Source organism: Sinocyclocheilus rhinocerous, unplaced genomic scaffold (genome assembly GCF_001515625.1).
Source record: "Sinocyclocheilus rhinocerous isolate Xijiao unplaced genomic scaffold, SAMN03320098_v1.1 scaffold3119, whole genome shotgun sequence".
In the NCBI taxonomy this organism is placed as follows: Eukaryota; Metazoa; Chordata; class Actinopteri; order Cypriniformes; family Cyprinidae; genus Sinocyclocheilus; species Sinocyclocheilus rhinocerous.
Genome location: NW_015632029.1, coordinates 19,979 through 34,125, shown reverse-complemented (window position 1 = coordinate 34,125; position 14,147 = coordinate 19,979). Strand labels below are relative to the sequence as shown.

Below are 14,147 nucleotides of genomic sequence, written 5' to 3'. Positions count from 1 at the left end.
CGGTTAATTTTCCCAGTCATAGTGGTACTTCTGTTGCTCAAAATTGCATGTTTCTAAATGTTTTTTTTTTTTTAAATCCAGGTAATTTTTATTTTGTATTAATTTTTTTTGTATTGCAAAACATACATACATATGAACAGGAAGATCAAATTTCTATATAATAAATAAATATAATACAACAACACAAGATAAAAGTAGAACATGCGTATACACAAATCGAAGAAAAGCGTGCTATTAAATTAAATAATCTCAAGAGCCAATTTTTTTTAGCTTTTAAATGCGTGACTTTTATTTTGTGACGTTTAAATGCGTGACTTTTATTTTGTGTCGCGGTCCATCATTTCCGGTGCTGAACGATCTCTATGGTGACCGACTGACGTTGAGTCTGAGAGGAGACTAGTGCAGTGTACAGTAGTTAAGTTAGTTAGTTAGTTAGTGAGTGATTACTCATCATGGCAAAAAGTGACGGTGGCTCGTATTTCAGGAGAACCAGTCTGTTCTGGATGGTGGTCGTGACGGTTTCTTTGAGTTTTTACACGGTAAGCTGGAACTAATTAATTATTCCGTCACGATGAAGCGCCTGAGGAGAATTTCAGAAACTCCGAATAATAATTAATATGACTGTCAGAAAATCCGTTTGACTTCCGAATTAAACGAAATGTCTGAAAATGTGCAAACTCGTGGTGATTAGGAGAAAATAATCAGAACTGGACTATTATAATTTACTACCATGGCTTTTACTACAATTCTAATGCTTAAAACATACATTTGTGGTTACCATGGTTTTACTACAAATACTATGAACTATGGTTACTGTAGTAAAACCACGGTTAATTTTCCCAGTCTTAGTGGTACTTCTGTTGCTCGAAATTGCATGTTTCTAAATGTTTTTTTTTTTTTAAATCCAGGTAATTTTTATTTTGTATTAATTTTTTTTGTATTGCAAAACAGTCTGTTCTGGATGGTGGTCGTGACGGTTTCTTTGAGTTTTTACACGGTAAGCTGGAACTAATTAATTATTCCGTCACGATGAAGCGCCTGAGGAGAATTTCAGAAACTCCGAATAATAATTAATATGACTGTCAGAAAATCCGTTTGACTTCTGAATTAAACGAAATGTCTGAAAATGTGCAAACTCGTGGTGATTAGGAGAAAATAATCAGAACTGGACCGTTTTGTAACCGTTATTGAACTTTACCTCAGTTTTACTAACGTTACATGAACTGAGCAAAGTCCGCTGTCGTTATTACAACACTGCATATATGTGTATATATATATACAGAATAAAATATAACTATATTTAAAAAAAAAAAAACATTTTGTAGTAAAACCGCAGAAATGTACCATGAATACCACTATATTAACCATATTGTAACATGAGAATTGTAGTAAAAGACATGGTAACAATAATAATAATAGTTTTAAATATCACATTGTGCCAGAGATTCATGAATGAGTGAATAAATGAGTTGATGAAAAGCTGGAAGACTTTCCAAATGTATAAAAGCGGTCGAGTTTTAGAAAGGAACATTTAAGAGAGAGAGAGAAAAGAAAAATGAGGGCAAATCAAATGATGAATGATTTACTGCCATTGTGTGAATAATATATAATCACGTAATCTATCAAAAAGTAACTAATCTTATTCTGAGCATTTTTAAATGTGATATAATCTAATTACAAGTACTTAATTTTTGGAATCTGATTATATAATCCGGATTACATGTTATATTAGGGCTGCACAATTAATCGAATGTCTAATCACGATTACTATTATTACATAATCGTTCAAAGTCCACTTATGTTATTCTGTGTGCTTAAGATACACTTTCTACAGCTTATTTGAAGGGTTTTTCTATTGTTTTAATTTTAGTTTTAGTGTAACAATATAATACCATGCATATTTATACTTTTATTATTATTAATATTATTATTTTTTAAAGAAGAAACCAATGTATAGTTGATATTTGAGGCTTAGTACTATAGAAAAGCAGTTAGAGAGTCTTCAGTCTTCTTTCATCTTAAATATATGGCATGCAGTTGCATCAAACTATTTTTTTGTTTTGAACAATGTATTTTGAAGTAATAGGGTTAGGGATAGTGCTCTATCAGCGCTCTATCAGGTCTGTTTGTGATATTTGCCTTAAACTGATTTCTAGGACACTTTTTAACTTTATGAAGGGCGATATTTTCCTAAACTTATTAAATGTATGTGTCATCATTAAGTCAAATTCTTACATTTTATCAATACGTTGAGTTAGAATAATAAGACACTGTATGGTTGTTTCCATTCAAATGAAATCAGTATCAACAAGCTCCATCTTTCCACAGAAGCTGCATCGAAAGTGCCGTTTAGATGCATTTAATCACTGTTTCATGAAGATTAGAGGTTCCATGAATGCATTCACACAGTAAAATTGCAAATGTGTACAAATAAGGAATGTTGGAAAAATGCAATGATACTTTTAAATGAAAGGAACCCTGTCCTGAGGAACCCAAGAGAAGTGGTTCTGGGTTGTTTCAGGACTTTCGTTGTAACTGTGGTTCTGCAGTGATTGTGTTTTCATTGGTTTCCAGTGGACGGTGTTTTGGCCTCGGGATGTCCCGTATGGCCTTCTGGGTCCTCTGGGCGCTCTGGCCAAGCATTTCGTGGACTATCATTATCCTGTGGTGTATTATGGGTGAGTGAGCGCCGTTATTCATACGGTGAGTTCAGAGCTGACGCTGATGGTGTTTGTTACGGCTGTCTGTGTTTCAGATGGTTTCTGACGTGGGTCATCCATCTGTTTGAGGCTCTTTTTGCACTGAAGGTCTGCAGGTAAGACCCCTTGTGTTTTAATGATAGTTTACACTGTCAGGATGTTTCCACATGGTGGCAGTACAGACCATCAGATGTGTGACTGATAAGCTGCGTGCATTATGTGAACTTACTGTACTTGATAGAGGAAGATTAAAGCAATAGTTCAGCCAAAAATGAAAATGTGTTGAAAATGTGCTCATCAGAGATTAGGATGAGTTTGTTTCTTCATCAGGTTTGTAGAAATGTAGCACTGCATCAGTGTCTCAGCAATGGATGCTCTGCAGTGAATGGGTGCCGTCAGAATGAGAGTCCAAACAGCTGATAAAAACATCACAATAATCCACAAGTAATCCACAGCACTACAGTCCATCAGTTAACATCTGGAGAAGACAAAAGCTGAAACTAATCCAGCATTAAGACGATTTTAACTTTAAACTTGCTTCAGGCGAAAATAACCATGAAGTCCATGAAGTCCACAAAAAAAAATAAAGCCTATAATCCATAATAACGCTTCCTCCAGTGAGAAAGTGCATCTGCTGTTGTCTCTCACATCAAAATCCAGCCACATATGTGTTTAGAGCTGTTTAAACGCTGCTTGATCTGTGCAGATTTCTCTCCTGATTCACACCAGAACACTTTTTCACTGGAGGAAGAGTTATTATGGATTATGGACTCTATGTATTTTAGTTAAAAGCGTCTTAATGCTGGATTAGTTTCAGCTTTTGTCTTCTCCAGATGTTAACTGATGGACTGGAGTGCTGTGGATTACTTGTGGATTATTGTGATGTTTTTATCAGCTGTTTGGACTCTCATTCTGACGGCACCCATTCACTGCAGAGCATTCATTGCTGAGACACTGATGCAGTGCTACATTTCTACAAACCTGATGAAGAAACAAACTCATCCTGATCTCACATGAGCACATTTTCAGCACATTTTCATTTCACATTCACATTTTCACAAGCTTCCCCCAGATGTTTTCATCTAATCAGATGCAGGACTGTGCTGATCAGTGTGTTTGTGTCTGCAGTGATAAAGGCATCGACAGCACGTCCACACGCTTGCTGTGGATCGCTCAGACGTTCCTGTTTGGTCTCACGTCTCTGTGTCTTCTGATCAAATACAAGCCCGACGGCCGACCCAAACGCCAGTGACCGAAACCAGAGCTCGTTTCCCAGCAGCACACTGTTCTTTATATTCCAGAGGATTTATCAACCAGCAGGTTATATCTGAACAGTCACATCCACCTCACTGATTCTGGAACAGCCTTTCGCTAAAGGCTAAGTGTCACATCGAGGTCTTGTTTACATGATCCTGGTTCAGTACTGAAGCTCTATCAGCAGCATTAGTCACATAATGTCTGTCAGCACAGAAAATCACTTCAGCTCGCTCCTCAGTGCAGGTACAGTGCAAAACAAGATCAAATTACACACTGTTATTAAGATTCAGAGAGCCCTCCATATAAGCTATAATAATTATTCCTGCACACTGGGGAAAAAATGGTGTAGGATTTGCTTTTAAACAATTTTCACTCAGAAATTGCTGATTGAAATATTTACAAAGAAACACACTGAAATAAACATGACATTTTGAAGTAGGAAAAACTGAAATTATTTTCTGCAACACTTGAAGCCTTCATTCATAATGCATTACAAAGATATTCACAATGCATAATGTAATGCATCGTATCTTTTGAATAAATAATTGTAACCAAAATTAAAATGCATTATAATATTTGCATATTCCGTTTTGCATCTAAAATTGGTGGTTTGTCATGTTTGAATGCATTATAATTTCTAAAGGTGTAACAATGAGTATTATAATGTATTATAACTCTGGTTACAATTATTCATATGATTATACAATGCATTATAATGTGCATTACAAGGCATAAATAATACTTTTACAATGCATCATATAAAAGGTTTTAAGTAAAGTGTTACCGTGTGGTTTTATAACAAGTGCTTCAATAATATTCATTTTTAATATTCATTCATGCTGCTAGAGCTGAACACACAACATTCCTCTAACAGCGTTTCTCTGCCGCTGCAGGTTTACAAACACTGCTGTAAGTGCAGCTGCTCATGTTTGGCACAGTAGATTGTTAGAAGAACTGCAGTGTGTCCAGCATTATGACTCCAGTCGGTTTCACTGTATGATTATGATTTACAGATCAAGAGGACGCGGTGTTTATGAATGATGGTCATTTTAAAGAAATGGAAATAAACGCACTGATTTGACATTTTAGTTTTTTGTCATCTGTTGTTCAATGTACAATCACTTCACTAAATACTGAAATACAGATATGAAGCTTCATTTGCAGTTCAGGCTGTGACAGGAACACATCATTGATGAAGCTGCGGATGAATGAATCTGATTCGCCCTCAAACTGGATTCAAACACATACGACAGAGAGAGAGAGTTTACACACCATCCGTCTGCAATCGTTCATGTGAGTAACATCAGAATCTGTTTTTACAGGATGCGTTTGATTAAGGGCTGCCAAGTGATTAATAAAGCAATAAGCCCCAAGAAGCCGTGGTTTACAGTGAATTTATAACAGCTAAGGGGCGTTGTTAGGCACGACGCGTAAAACGGTTATTCCATATACGTAGTAAGGTTTCACAGAATAAAACAGAGCAAATAAAGTGTAATGATATTAATAAAAACAGTATTCTTCCACCAAACAATGTAGCTCCTCAGAAACAGTTGTGGTTGCAACAAAGTGGTTGCCGAGCAACACGCAAATGTAAACAAAGGTGTGTTACTTTGTAGAGTCATTTACAACAGCTTTGAACACGGCTCAGCCAATCAGAATCAAGCACCGGAACTATCCGTTTTATAATATTAATCTAATTATTACATGAAGTGTTGATTCAGTTTTGGAGAAATTACCCACAAAAGATAATTTTTGTGCTAAAATGAGAATAGCATTGAATAGATAGTACAAAAAAGAGGCTTTAGTAAGAAATGTTTTGATTCAACATTGCATAAATAATTATAATAAATGGGTATTCATGTTTTTTTTAATTTAATATATTAAAATATGAAATGATTTAAAAAATAAAAATGAATTGATACCCTGAATAGGAAACTAAAAGCGCCAGTAGGTGGCAGCGAGTCACTGCCTGAATGAATGAGTCAATGATTCGTTCATTCAACAGATTCATTCAGAAATGAAGCAAGTCCCAATGTTCACACTATCCATCCTAAATCGTATGTGAGATTAGAATAAGTGTGTCCCAAAGCATAGTATGCTGAAAAGAGTGTGCCAGAAGTCCCCAAATGGTCTACTATTTCAGGTAGATTTATGAAGTGTGGATCCGTGCACACTCTTAATGGCTACCTACATTCGGTTCAGAACTACAAATACGATTAAAAAGTGTTAAAAAACCACAAGCATGGCGGATGTGCGCGACTGACAGTTAAGTAGAGAGGTTTAGATAAAGGGGTTTGAGTTACTAATAATCAACATTTAGCCTGATAAAAAAATATTTAATGTTATCTGTGTCATATTTCATCTGCAACAACAATGTGAACTTTTATAAACATCTGTTTGGCCATTAATTTTTAAATGCATCATCATGCAAAAACTATAAAATTATTGCTAGGGACAGTTTAGTTGCTGGATATTGGTAGAGACATGTTCCTAGCATCCCTACTAAATTCTACGCCCTTGTGTGATATTGCTAAACTATATCATATGAAATCAATATAAGAGGGTGATTTTTTTTGCCCTCAAATGTTGAACTTTAGGCTCATATCACTGCGTCACACAGTCAGTCGTCCTGCCTTCATCAGCAACTGCATCAATGTAAGATGCCTTAATCATTTTAATGCATTATTTTTAATCACACGAAATGAACATGTTAAATGGACAGCTCTAGTCTGAATGCAGACGTGTTGTCGTAACTCTGTGCCGCGGTCAGGGTGTCCTCAGCTAATAAGACTTGACTCTCTCTCAATCAAGAGGAAGACATCTGAACTCTTTTATTTAGCTCATCTCACGTCGGTAGTGTCAGTGTTGAAGATTCTGGGATGTAATGATGTGCAGATTCATACAGGCACACATAATATCTAACCTTATGATCTCCACAAAATACAGCAGTCAGAGTGTGATTATATACAGGATGAGCATTTATATTCATAAGCCAAATACAACAGACGTCGATTCAATCACACAGTTCAATAAATAAAGTTATATACAGCACAGTCCTTCTCCCATAAAGACAGACATTCTTGATCAACCAATAATAATTAATCATTTATCTGGAGTGACATTTAATGTCGTGGCTCAAAACATTTGATTTTAGTTACAGCCCACATGTTTAGATCCTTAGTGATCTGTGCAGTCTGTTACATGTGGCATCACTGACTGTATTTTCTTCTAAACGCTGTATCTGTATTTATTCAAACAACATTATCAAAAAAATTATCAAAATTAAGTGATTTTATACGTTTTTATACGTAACTCGAGGGGGGAAAAAATCTGCCAATGTGGAATGAAAAATAAACTTAATTCAAAAGGAAAAAAAGTTTATTGTTCTGACCCACAGAGTGTGTGTGTGTGTGTGTATAATTAATATAATAAAAATATAAAATATAATTAAAAATAATATAAAAATATAATTTTTTTAATAAAAAAATAATAGTTTAAAATAAAAAAGTCAAAAAACACTTACTAAATTTATTTACTAGCTGAATGTCATGTGATAACTGAGATCAGAGAACTGTGAACATGTGAATGTGTTGTTAAATTACTGAAATATCAACTTAAAATCTCAGCTCAAAGGCATTCGGCTGATAAAAACACTTGGCAATCGCTGTTATATACTATGGTACTGAATGAAAATGAACATGTTTTATTTTTGTTAGTGTGTAAATCAACTGTCCTCTGACCTGTGCTTTGAAGAGCTCGGCTTTATCACTGTACTGTCTGTGACGAACATCCAGCAACCTGAGAGAGAGAGAGAGAGAGAGAGAGTTAGTAAGTTAGTTAGTTAGTGAAGGGATCTGGAGAGAGGATGGCAGTGCTGTTTCCTTCAGTCATGAGAATACTGATGTTTGACTCGGCAAACACTGGTAAAGCTGCTGTGTTTTAACAGTACTACTAATCGTCCTTACATTTACATTGATGCATTTTGCAGATTGGCTTTTATCCAAAGCGACCTACATGCTGCTGCTCTCCGCCCCCTTTTCCAGAATAGAGCTGCGCCTTTACAGCTCGGACCTGCTAAAAACATCGGGTTGGTTCGGATTATCATGTTTATCGAGTTTATTAAACTTCTGATATACGGTTTTCTGAGCGCACACATCCGAAGCACACGCACAGAAAGCGGCTGTCACAGCATGTGAGCACTAAACTAAGTTCTCATTCACACACAAGTTTACCTTAAAAACGCATGAGTTACAAAAACAGTCGGTTATGTCCAGTGGTGGAGGTAACGAATTACAAATACTCACGTTACTGTAATTAAGTAGTTTTTTCGGGTACAAACCTTTGACGGCACTTCAGTAGCCAATAAAGATATCCGATCGTAAACGGACCAATAGCAGCCCTGATATCTGAAGCGGGAAAAGCGTCGCTGCAGCAGGTTTTGAAGATCTGATCAGACAGTGAGGGAGCTCGGCGTAATTTATGGACTCAAAGTTTGGAGAAATAAACTACATGGTAGTGTTCTCATAAATATCTATATTTTGATACCGATCCTGAAATATCTGACACGGTGCCATTACACATTTTCCACAGTATCTACCGAATATATACCGATAAAAGCGGCATCTCTCTCTCCCCACAATTTGAATTGATATTCAAACCTTTGACGGCACTTCAGTAGCCAATAAAGATATCCGATCGTAAACGGACCAGTAGCAGCCCTGATATCTGAAGCGGGAAAAGCGTCGCTGCAGCAGGTTTGGAAGATCTGATCAGACAGTGAGGGAGCTCGGCGTAATTTATGGACTCAAAGTTTGGAGAAATAAACTACATGGTAGTGTTCTCATAAATATCTATATTTTGATACCGATCCTGAAATATCTGACACGGTGCCATTACACATTTTCCACAGTATCTACCGAATATATACCGATAAAAGCGGCATCTCTCTCTCCTCTCCGACAGTGAGTTTGACACGCATCCGCCTCCTGTCAATTACAGAGTCTGAATATCCGCGTGGGTATTCTGCATAATTTTAATCATTCCCGTGCAAATGTGGCTAGCGTTTTATTGTAGCATGAGAACACAGTCATGTAATCACAGAAAACTGGATGCGAGCTCTCAAATAGGCCTAACTTATACAAATGACCTGCCTCTCCTCACGCCGATATTGCTTGTGCAATCGCGATCTCTCCGTGCTAGAAATTATTTCTCTTTGCTCCTGGATTAAACTTTGTCAGAATAGATCCGTGCCTGACTGAAGAAAATGCTACTGGAAATTTGATTGGCTGTAAGTGAAAGTCTTTCAACAATCAAAGATGGAACTGTTATTTCTTTACAATGTAAGTTTATGCTAGAAGTGTTTTGGAATGGGATATTTGTCTGATTTGTACATATAAATATCCTAGACTGTGTAACTGCATCACTATATTGTACAATCATTACAGGTCAAAGCCATCTGATGTTCCATTCATCTAAATAAACAACATATATGGCTCTTAAAACACTGCCTATAAAAAGTCAGTGTTGTCATATTTCAAATACCTCAACTGAATTGAGTTTGTTTTAGAATTTTATTACTGACTGTGTTTTTGTCTTTTTTTGTAAATTCAATTCAGTTTGAAATCAAATTTGAAATCATGCTTCCTTGAGCTGTAAACTTTTGCAACAAAGTCGCCCTATTTTAAAGACACAAATACACAGAATGAGCAAATGTTTAAGATTGAGATTTTTGTAATGATGATTGATCAATGTTTATATGTATGTAAATAATATATTAAAATCTGTTCATCATATAAAGCGAATGTGACTTTTTAGAAGACTTAAGAGATTAAACCACTCAAAGTTTTAAATAATGATTGCCTTGAAAAAATGGATGGACCAAAAAAATTGAGATATTAAAATATCTAAATGGCAGTACACTCTTAAAAATAAAGGTGCTTAAAGGATTCTTCACAGCGATTTTTGGTTCCACAAAGAACCATTCAGTCAAAGGTTCTTTAAGAGCCATCGCTTTCTTACCTTTTTATAACCTGAAGAACCTTCTTTTGCCACAAAGAACCTTTTGTGAAACAGAAAAGTTCTTCAGATGCTAAAGGTTCTTTATGGAACCATTTAGACAAAAATATTATTCTATGGCATCGTGAAACACCTTTATTTCTAAGAGTGTATACAGTATGTGGTAGTTTTGCCAGTGGTATTGAACAATTAAACTGTGCAAGTCAATACACCGAGAAAAAAAAATTGTAGGCCATCATAATCTTTAATCAAAAACTAAAAATTTGCTTCCGCTCTGGAATGGCGTTCTTGCTCTGATGACGTCAGTTTGATGGCTTGGGGAGAATCCTCTTGTGTACTTTTACTTAAGTTTTGGCACCAGTACTTTTACTTGTAATTGTATTTTCACGTTTCCTTGGTTGGTAGAAGCACCGGGGACCTGATTATTGCACTTACAACCTGGAAAAGTCAGATTTTCATGATATGTCACCTTTAAAGTAAACATTATTTTAATAAATTTATTCTCAGCAGTAGCTTGATTCCCAGGAAACGCATGCACTGATAACAGCTTGAATGCAAAGCAAGTCACTTTGGATAAGAGCATCTGCGTGATGCATGAATGTAATTAAGGGTTGAGTCAGAGCTGATGTTGTGCATCTGTTCCTCCAGAGCACTGTAGCTGTCTCACATCACCCTCGCTCACCTGAGGTCCTCTCTAGCCAGCAGGTCCAGGAGTTTGGCCATGTCTCCGGGCCAGTCGGCCAGCTGCACCATGAAGCGACTGACTCTGTCGTCCAGAACCAGAGCTCGCTCCACACACTGCAGAACCAGGTCCAGCTCCATGTTTGCACTGCTCACCACCACTGCCACCCTGCAGCACACAACACACCCTTTACACAGGACTTACAAAACCAGTCATAAGGGTCAATTTTTCGAAATTGAGATTTATGCATCATCTGAAATGCCCATTTCCATTGATGTATGGTTTGTTAGGATAGGACAATATTTGGTCGAGATACAACTATTTGAAAATCTGGAATCTGAGGGTGCAAACAAATCAAAATATTGAGAAAATCGCCTTTAAAGTTGTCCGAATGAAGTTCTTAGCAATGCATATTACTAATCAAACATTAAGTTTTGATATATTTACGGTAGGAAATTTACAAAATATCTTCATGGAACATGATCTTTACTTAATATCCTAATGATTTTTGGCATAAAAGAAACATTTATAATTTTGACCCATACAATTTATTTTTGGCTATTGCTACAAATATACCCCAGCGACTTAACACTGCTTTTGTGCTGCAGGGTCACATTTCTTTTTTTTCTATATACAGGGTTTCCGCAGGTCCTTAAAACGTCTTAAATTTAGTTGTATCTGATTTAAGGCCATAAAAAGTCTTAAATTGTACAAGAAAGTCTTAATTATGATTTCAGGAGGTCTTAAATTTGGGGACGGGAAGACCAGAACTGCGATATGGCTTAATGTGACGATTAAACTTCAAAAGGTGATGATTTCATTAAATAAACACGAGCGCTGCGCGTTTCAAATCCGGAATGTGACGATTAAACTTCAAAAGGTGATGATTTCATTAAATAAACACGAGCGCTGCGCGTTTCAAATCCGGTGCTGCGCTGCTTTGTGTTCTGCTTTTTTAAGAAACGGAATGAGTCAAAAGACTTTTTATGGCCTTAAATTTAATACAACTAAATTTAAGACTTTTTACGGGGGAAACCGCTGTATTTCTGCCGTTGCGAAAGCGCCTCCTGCTGGCAGAGAATGAATTAGCATTTTTCAAAAAGTCAGTCTGCTGTTTCTGTTCAGACCAGTGCAAAAATCAACCCGTTTTACGCCGCAAACACATGCTAATGCATTATAACAATCTAAACAATTAAGACACTAAGATATATTTATGTTGTTTAATTACTATAATAACTGATTGAAAATACACTGCAAAAAATGCTTTTCTTACTTAGAATTTTTAACAACATTTTGTTAGTTTTTGCTTAAAACAAGGAAAAATATCTGCCAATGGGACAAGAAAAATAATTTTGTTTTGCCTATGAATTAAGATAATTTTTCTTGCCCCATTGGAAGATACTTTTTCTTGTTTTAAGCAAAAACTAACAAAAATTAGATTTTTCTTTTTCTTTTTAGAAAACAAAAAACTTAATATCATAAGTAATTTTGTTTCTTAAGTAAATGCATCCTGATTCAAGAATGTTTAGATTTAGATTTATACTAGAAAACAAGACAAAAACACTAAGTAAATCTTTTTTTTTTTTTTGCAGTGTAATTGTTTAAATTAATATAATTGATACTTTTGACTCATCTATTTTCTTAAATATGGTTTAATGGCTAAAATGTGAAGTTTATCATTTTATAAAACTTTTTGTTTTTGTGAAAACTTGTATCTGAACTGTAAATCATGATTTTTACAGTCATTTTACAGTTTAATACGTTACCATAGACATTGCTCTAACCCGCTCATATGGTATTAATTTTATTTGTGCAGGTGTTAAAAAGGTCTTAAAAAGTCTTAGATTTGATTTTAAAAATCCTGCAGATTCCCTGTATATAAATGTTATGTTTGAACTATTTTTCCCTTTTAAGTTTGTTTGTTTTTATTATTTATTTATTAAATTTTTTGAAAACTCAATGTTTATCAGTATCTCTTCAATGTGAGAGATTATGTTCCGAGTCAAAATGACCCTAATTGGAATCAATACAATTCACCAAAAATTACACTTAAAAACAAAAACTAAAAATCTGATGAAATTAGTCAACGTTTAACGTTAACATGAGACCATTTTTTAACAACTATTTTTTAAACAATTCTTTTTCACAAAATTGTAATATTATAAACAGTATTTAAATATTTTTAAATATTTGAATATTTAAAAATGTCTTAATTTTGATTGCATGCTTTCTTGAAGTTCGGACAGTAAAGCATGGTGCTCGCATTGAGTTCATGGGTTCTATTCCCAGAAAAATTCACATGCATGAACTGAAAAATGTACACTTTCAATGCAGCAAAAGTGTCTGCCCAATGCATAGATGTAAATGATTACATCTACATAAATGTAATGTTAATTTTAACATTTACTAATACAATTTTAACATTTAAAAATACAATTGTTGTTTGTTCATGTTAGTTCAATATCTAATCTGAACAGATACAACTTTACAAAAATTTTTGTAAAGTTGTATCTGTTCAGATTAGATATTGAACTAACATGAACAAACAACAATTGTATTTTTACAATTAAAGATTAATAAATGCTGTAAAAAAACACGTTGCTCGTTGTTAGTTAGGTAATGCATTAAATTATGTTAACAAATGAGACCGTTCAGATTAGATATTGAACTAACATGAACAAACAACAATTGTATTTTTACAATTAAAGATTAATAAATGCTGTAAAAAAACACGTTGCTCGTTGTTAGTTAGGTAATGCATTAAATTATGTTAACAAATGATTATTATTGTAAATGTAAATGTTTAAGCAATACAAGTAAACATTTTTTTTCTTGTAATATAGTTAATTAGCACATGCATAGACTGTTTAGAGTTGCCAAGCAGCATAGAAACTGAATGCATTAATATAGCGTGTCGCAGGTGCGTGCTGATCTGCATTTCAGCTCATGCATTCAGAGCCAGAGCTTGTTTTCTGAACGAGATTGGGCTCAATAGATCGCTGAAATGAGTTTTTAATGAGTTTTTGAAATGAGTTTTAAAACAGCCAACTGTTTAGCAACACGAACACGATGAAATCTCATCAGAAAGAGTCCAGGTGGACACTGACCCGGTTAGGATGGTAATAAAGCGAGTGAGGGGCTTTAAGCACCTTTAAGCTCTGGCAGTTGACCAGCTAAGATTGCAGCCAAGCCCACGGCTCCTTCTGTGTCCACGGTCGAGCGCTCGTACTCCTGAAAGCACAGCATGGCCACCAGAGCATCCGCCTCTCTTCAGAGAGAGAAGACATCAGAGATACAGTGCATTGATATGAAACAGACAAGTGAACACATATCTAACCGCAGAACACACTCCACATGACACACACTTATAAGAGACTTATAAAACACTTATTGATGATGCTTACTATATATAGGCGAGCAGGTGAGCCCAGAATATCAATGCAATTATTCCTTTTTATTATGGTCAAATAAAGCAATAAGCTCCAAGAAGCCGG

The 14,147-nt window shown here is 35.3% G+C and overlaps 1 protein-coding gene across 2 annotated transcripts; it reads left to right on the top strand.

Annotated features, from left to right (window-relative positions):
* Nucleotides 1-357: 357 nt before the first annotated feature.
* LOC107742085 (transmembrane protein 254-like) lies at nucleotides 358-4,337 on the top strand. Of its 2 annotated transcripts, none has more exons than XM_016554949.1 (4): nucleotides 358-539; nucleotides 2,575-2,678; nucleotides 2,756-2,815; nucleotides 3,828-4,337. In XM_016554949.1, exons 1-4 carry the CDS (start codon nucleotides 453-455, stop codon nucleotides 3,949-3,951), a joined length of 375 nt encoding a protein of 124 aa, XP_016410435.1. In that variant the 5' UTR covers nucleotides 358-452; the 3' UTR covers nucleotides 3,952-4,337. The 2 variants fall into 2 exon arrangements, with proteins under 2 accessions (XP_016410435.1, XP_016410436.1); XM_016554950.1 differs by lacking the exon at nucleotides 358-539 and adding an exon at nucleotides 959-997.
* The last annotated feature ends 9,810 nt before the right edge of the window (nucleotides 4,338-14,147 follow it).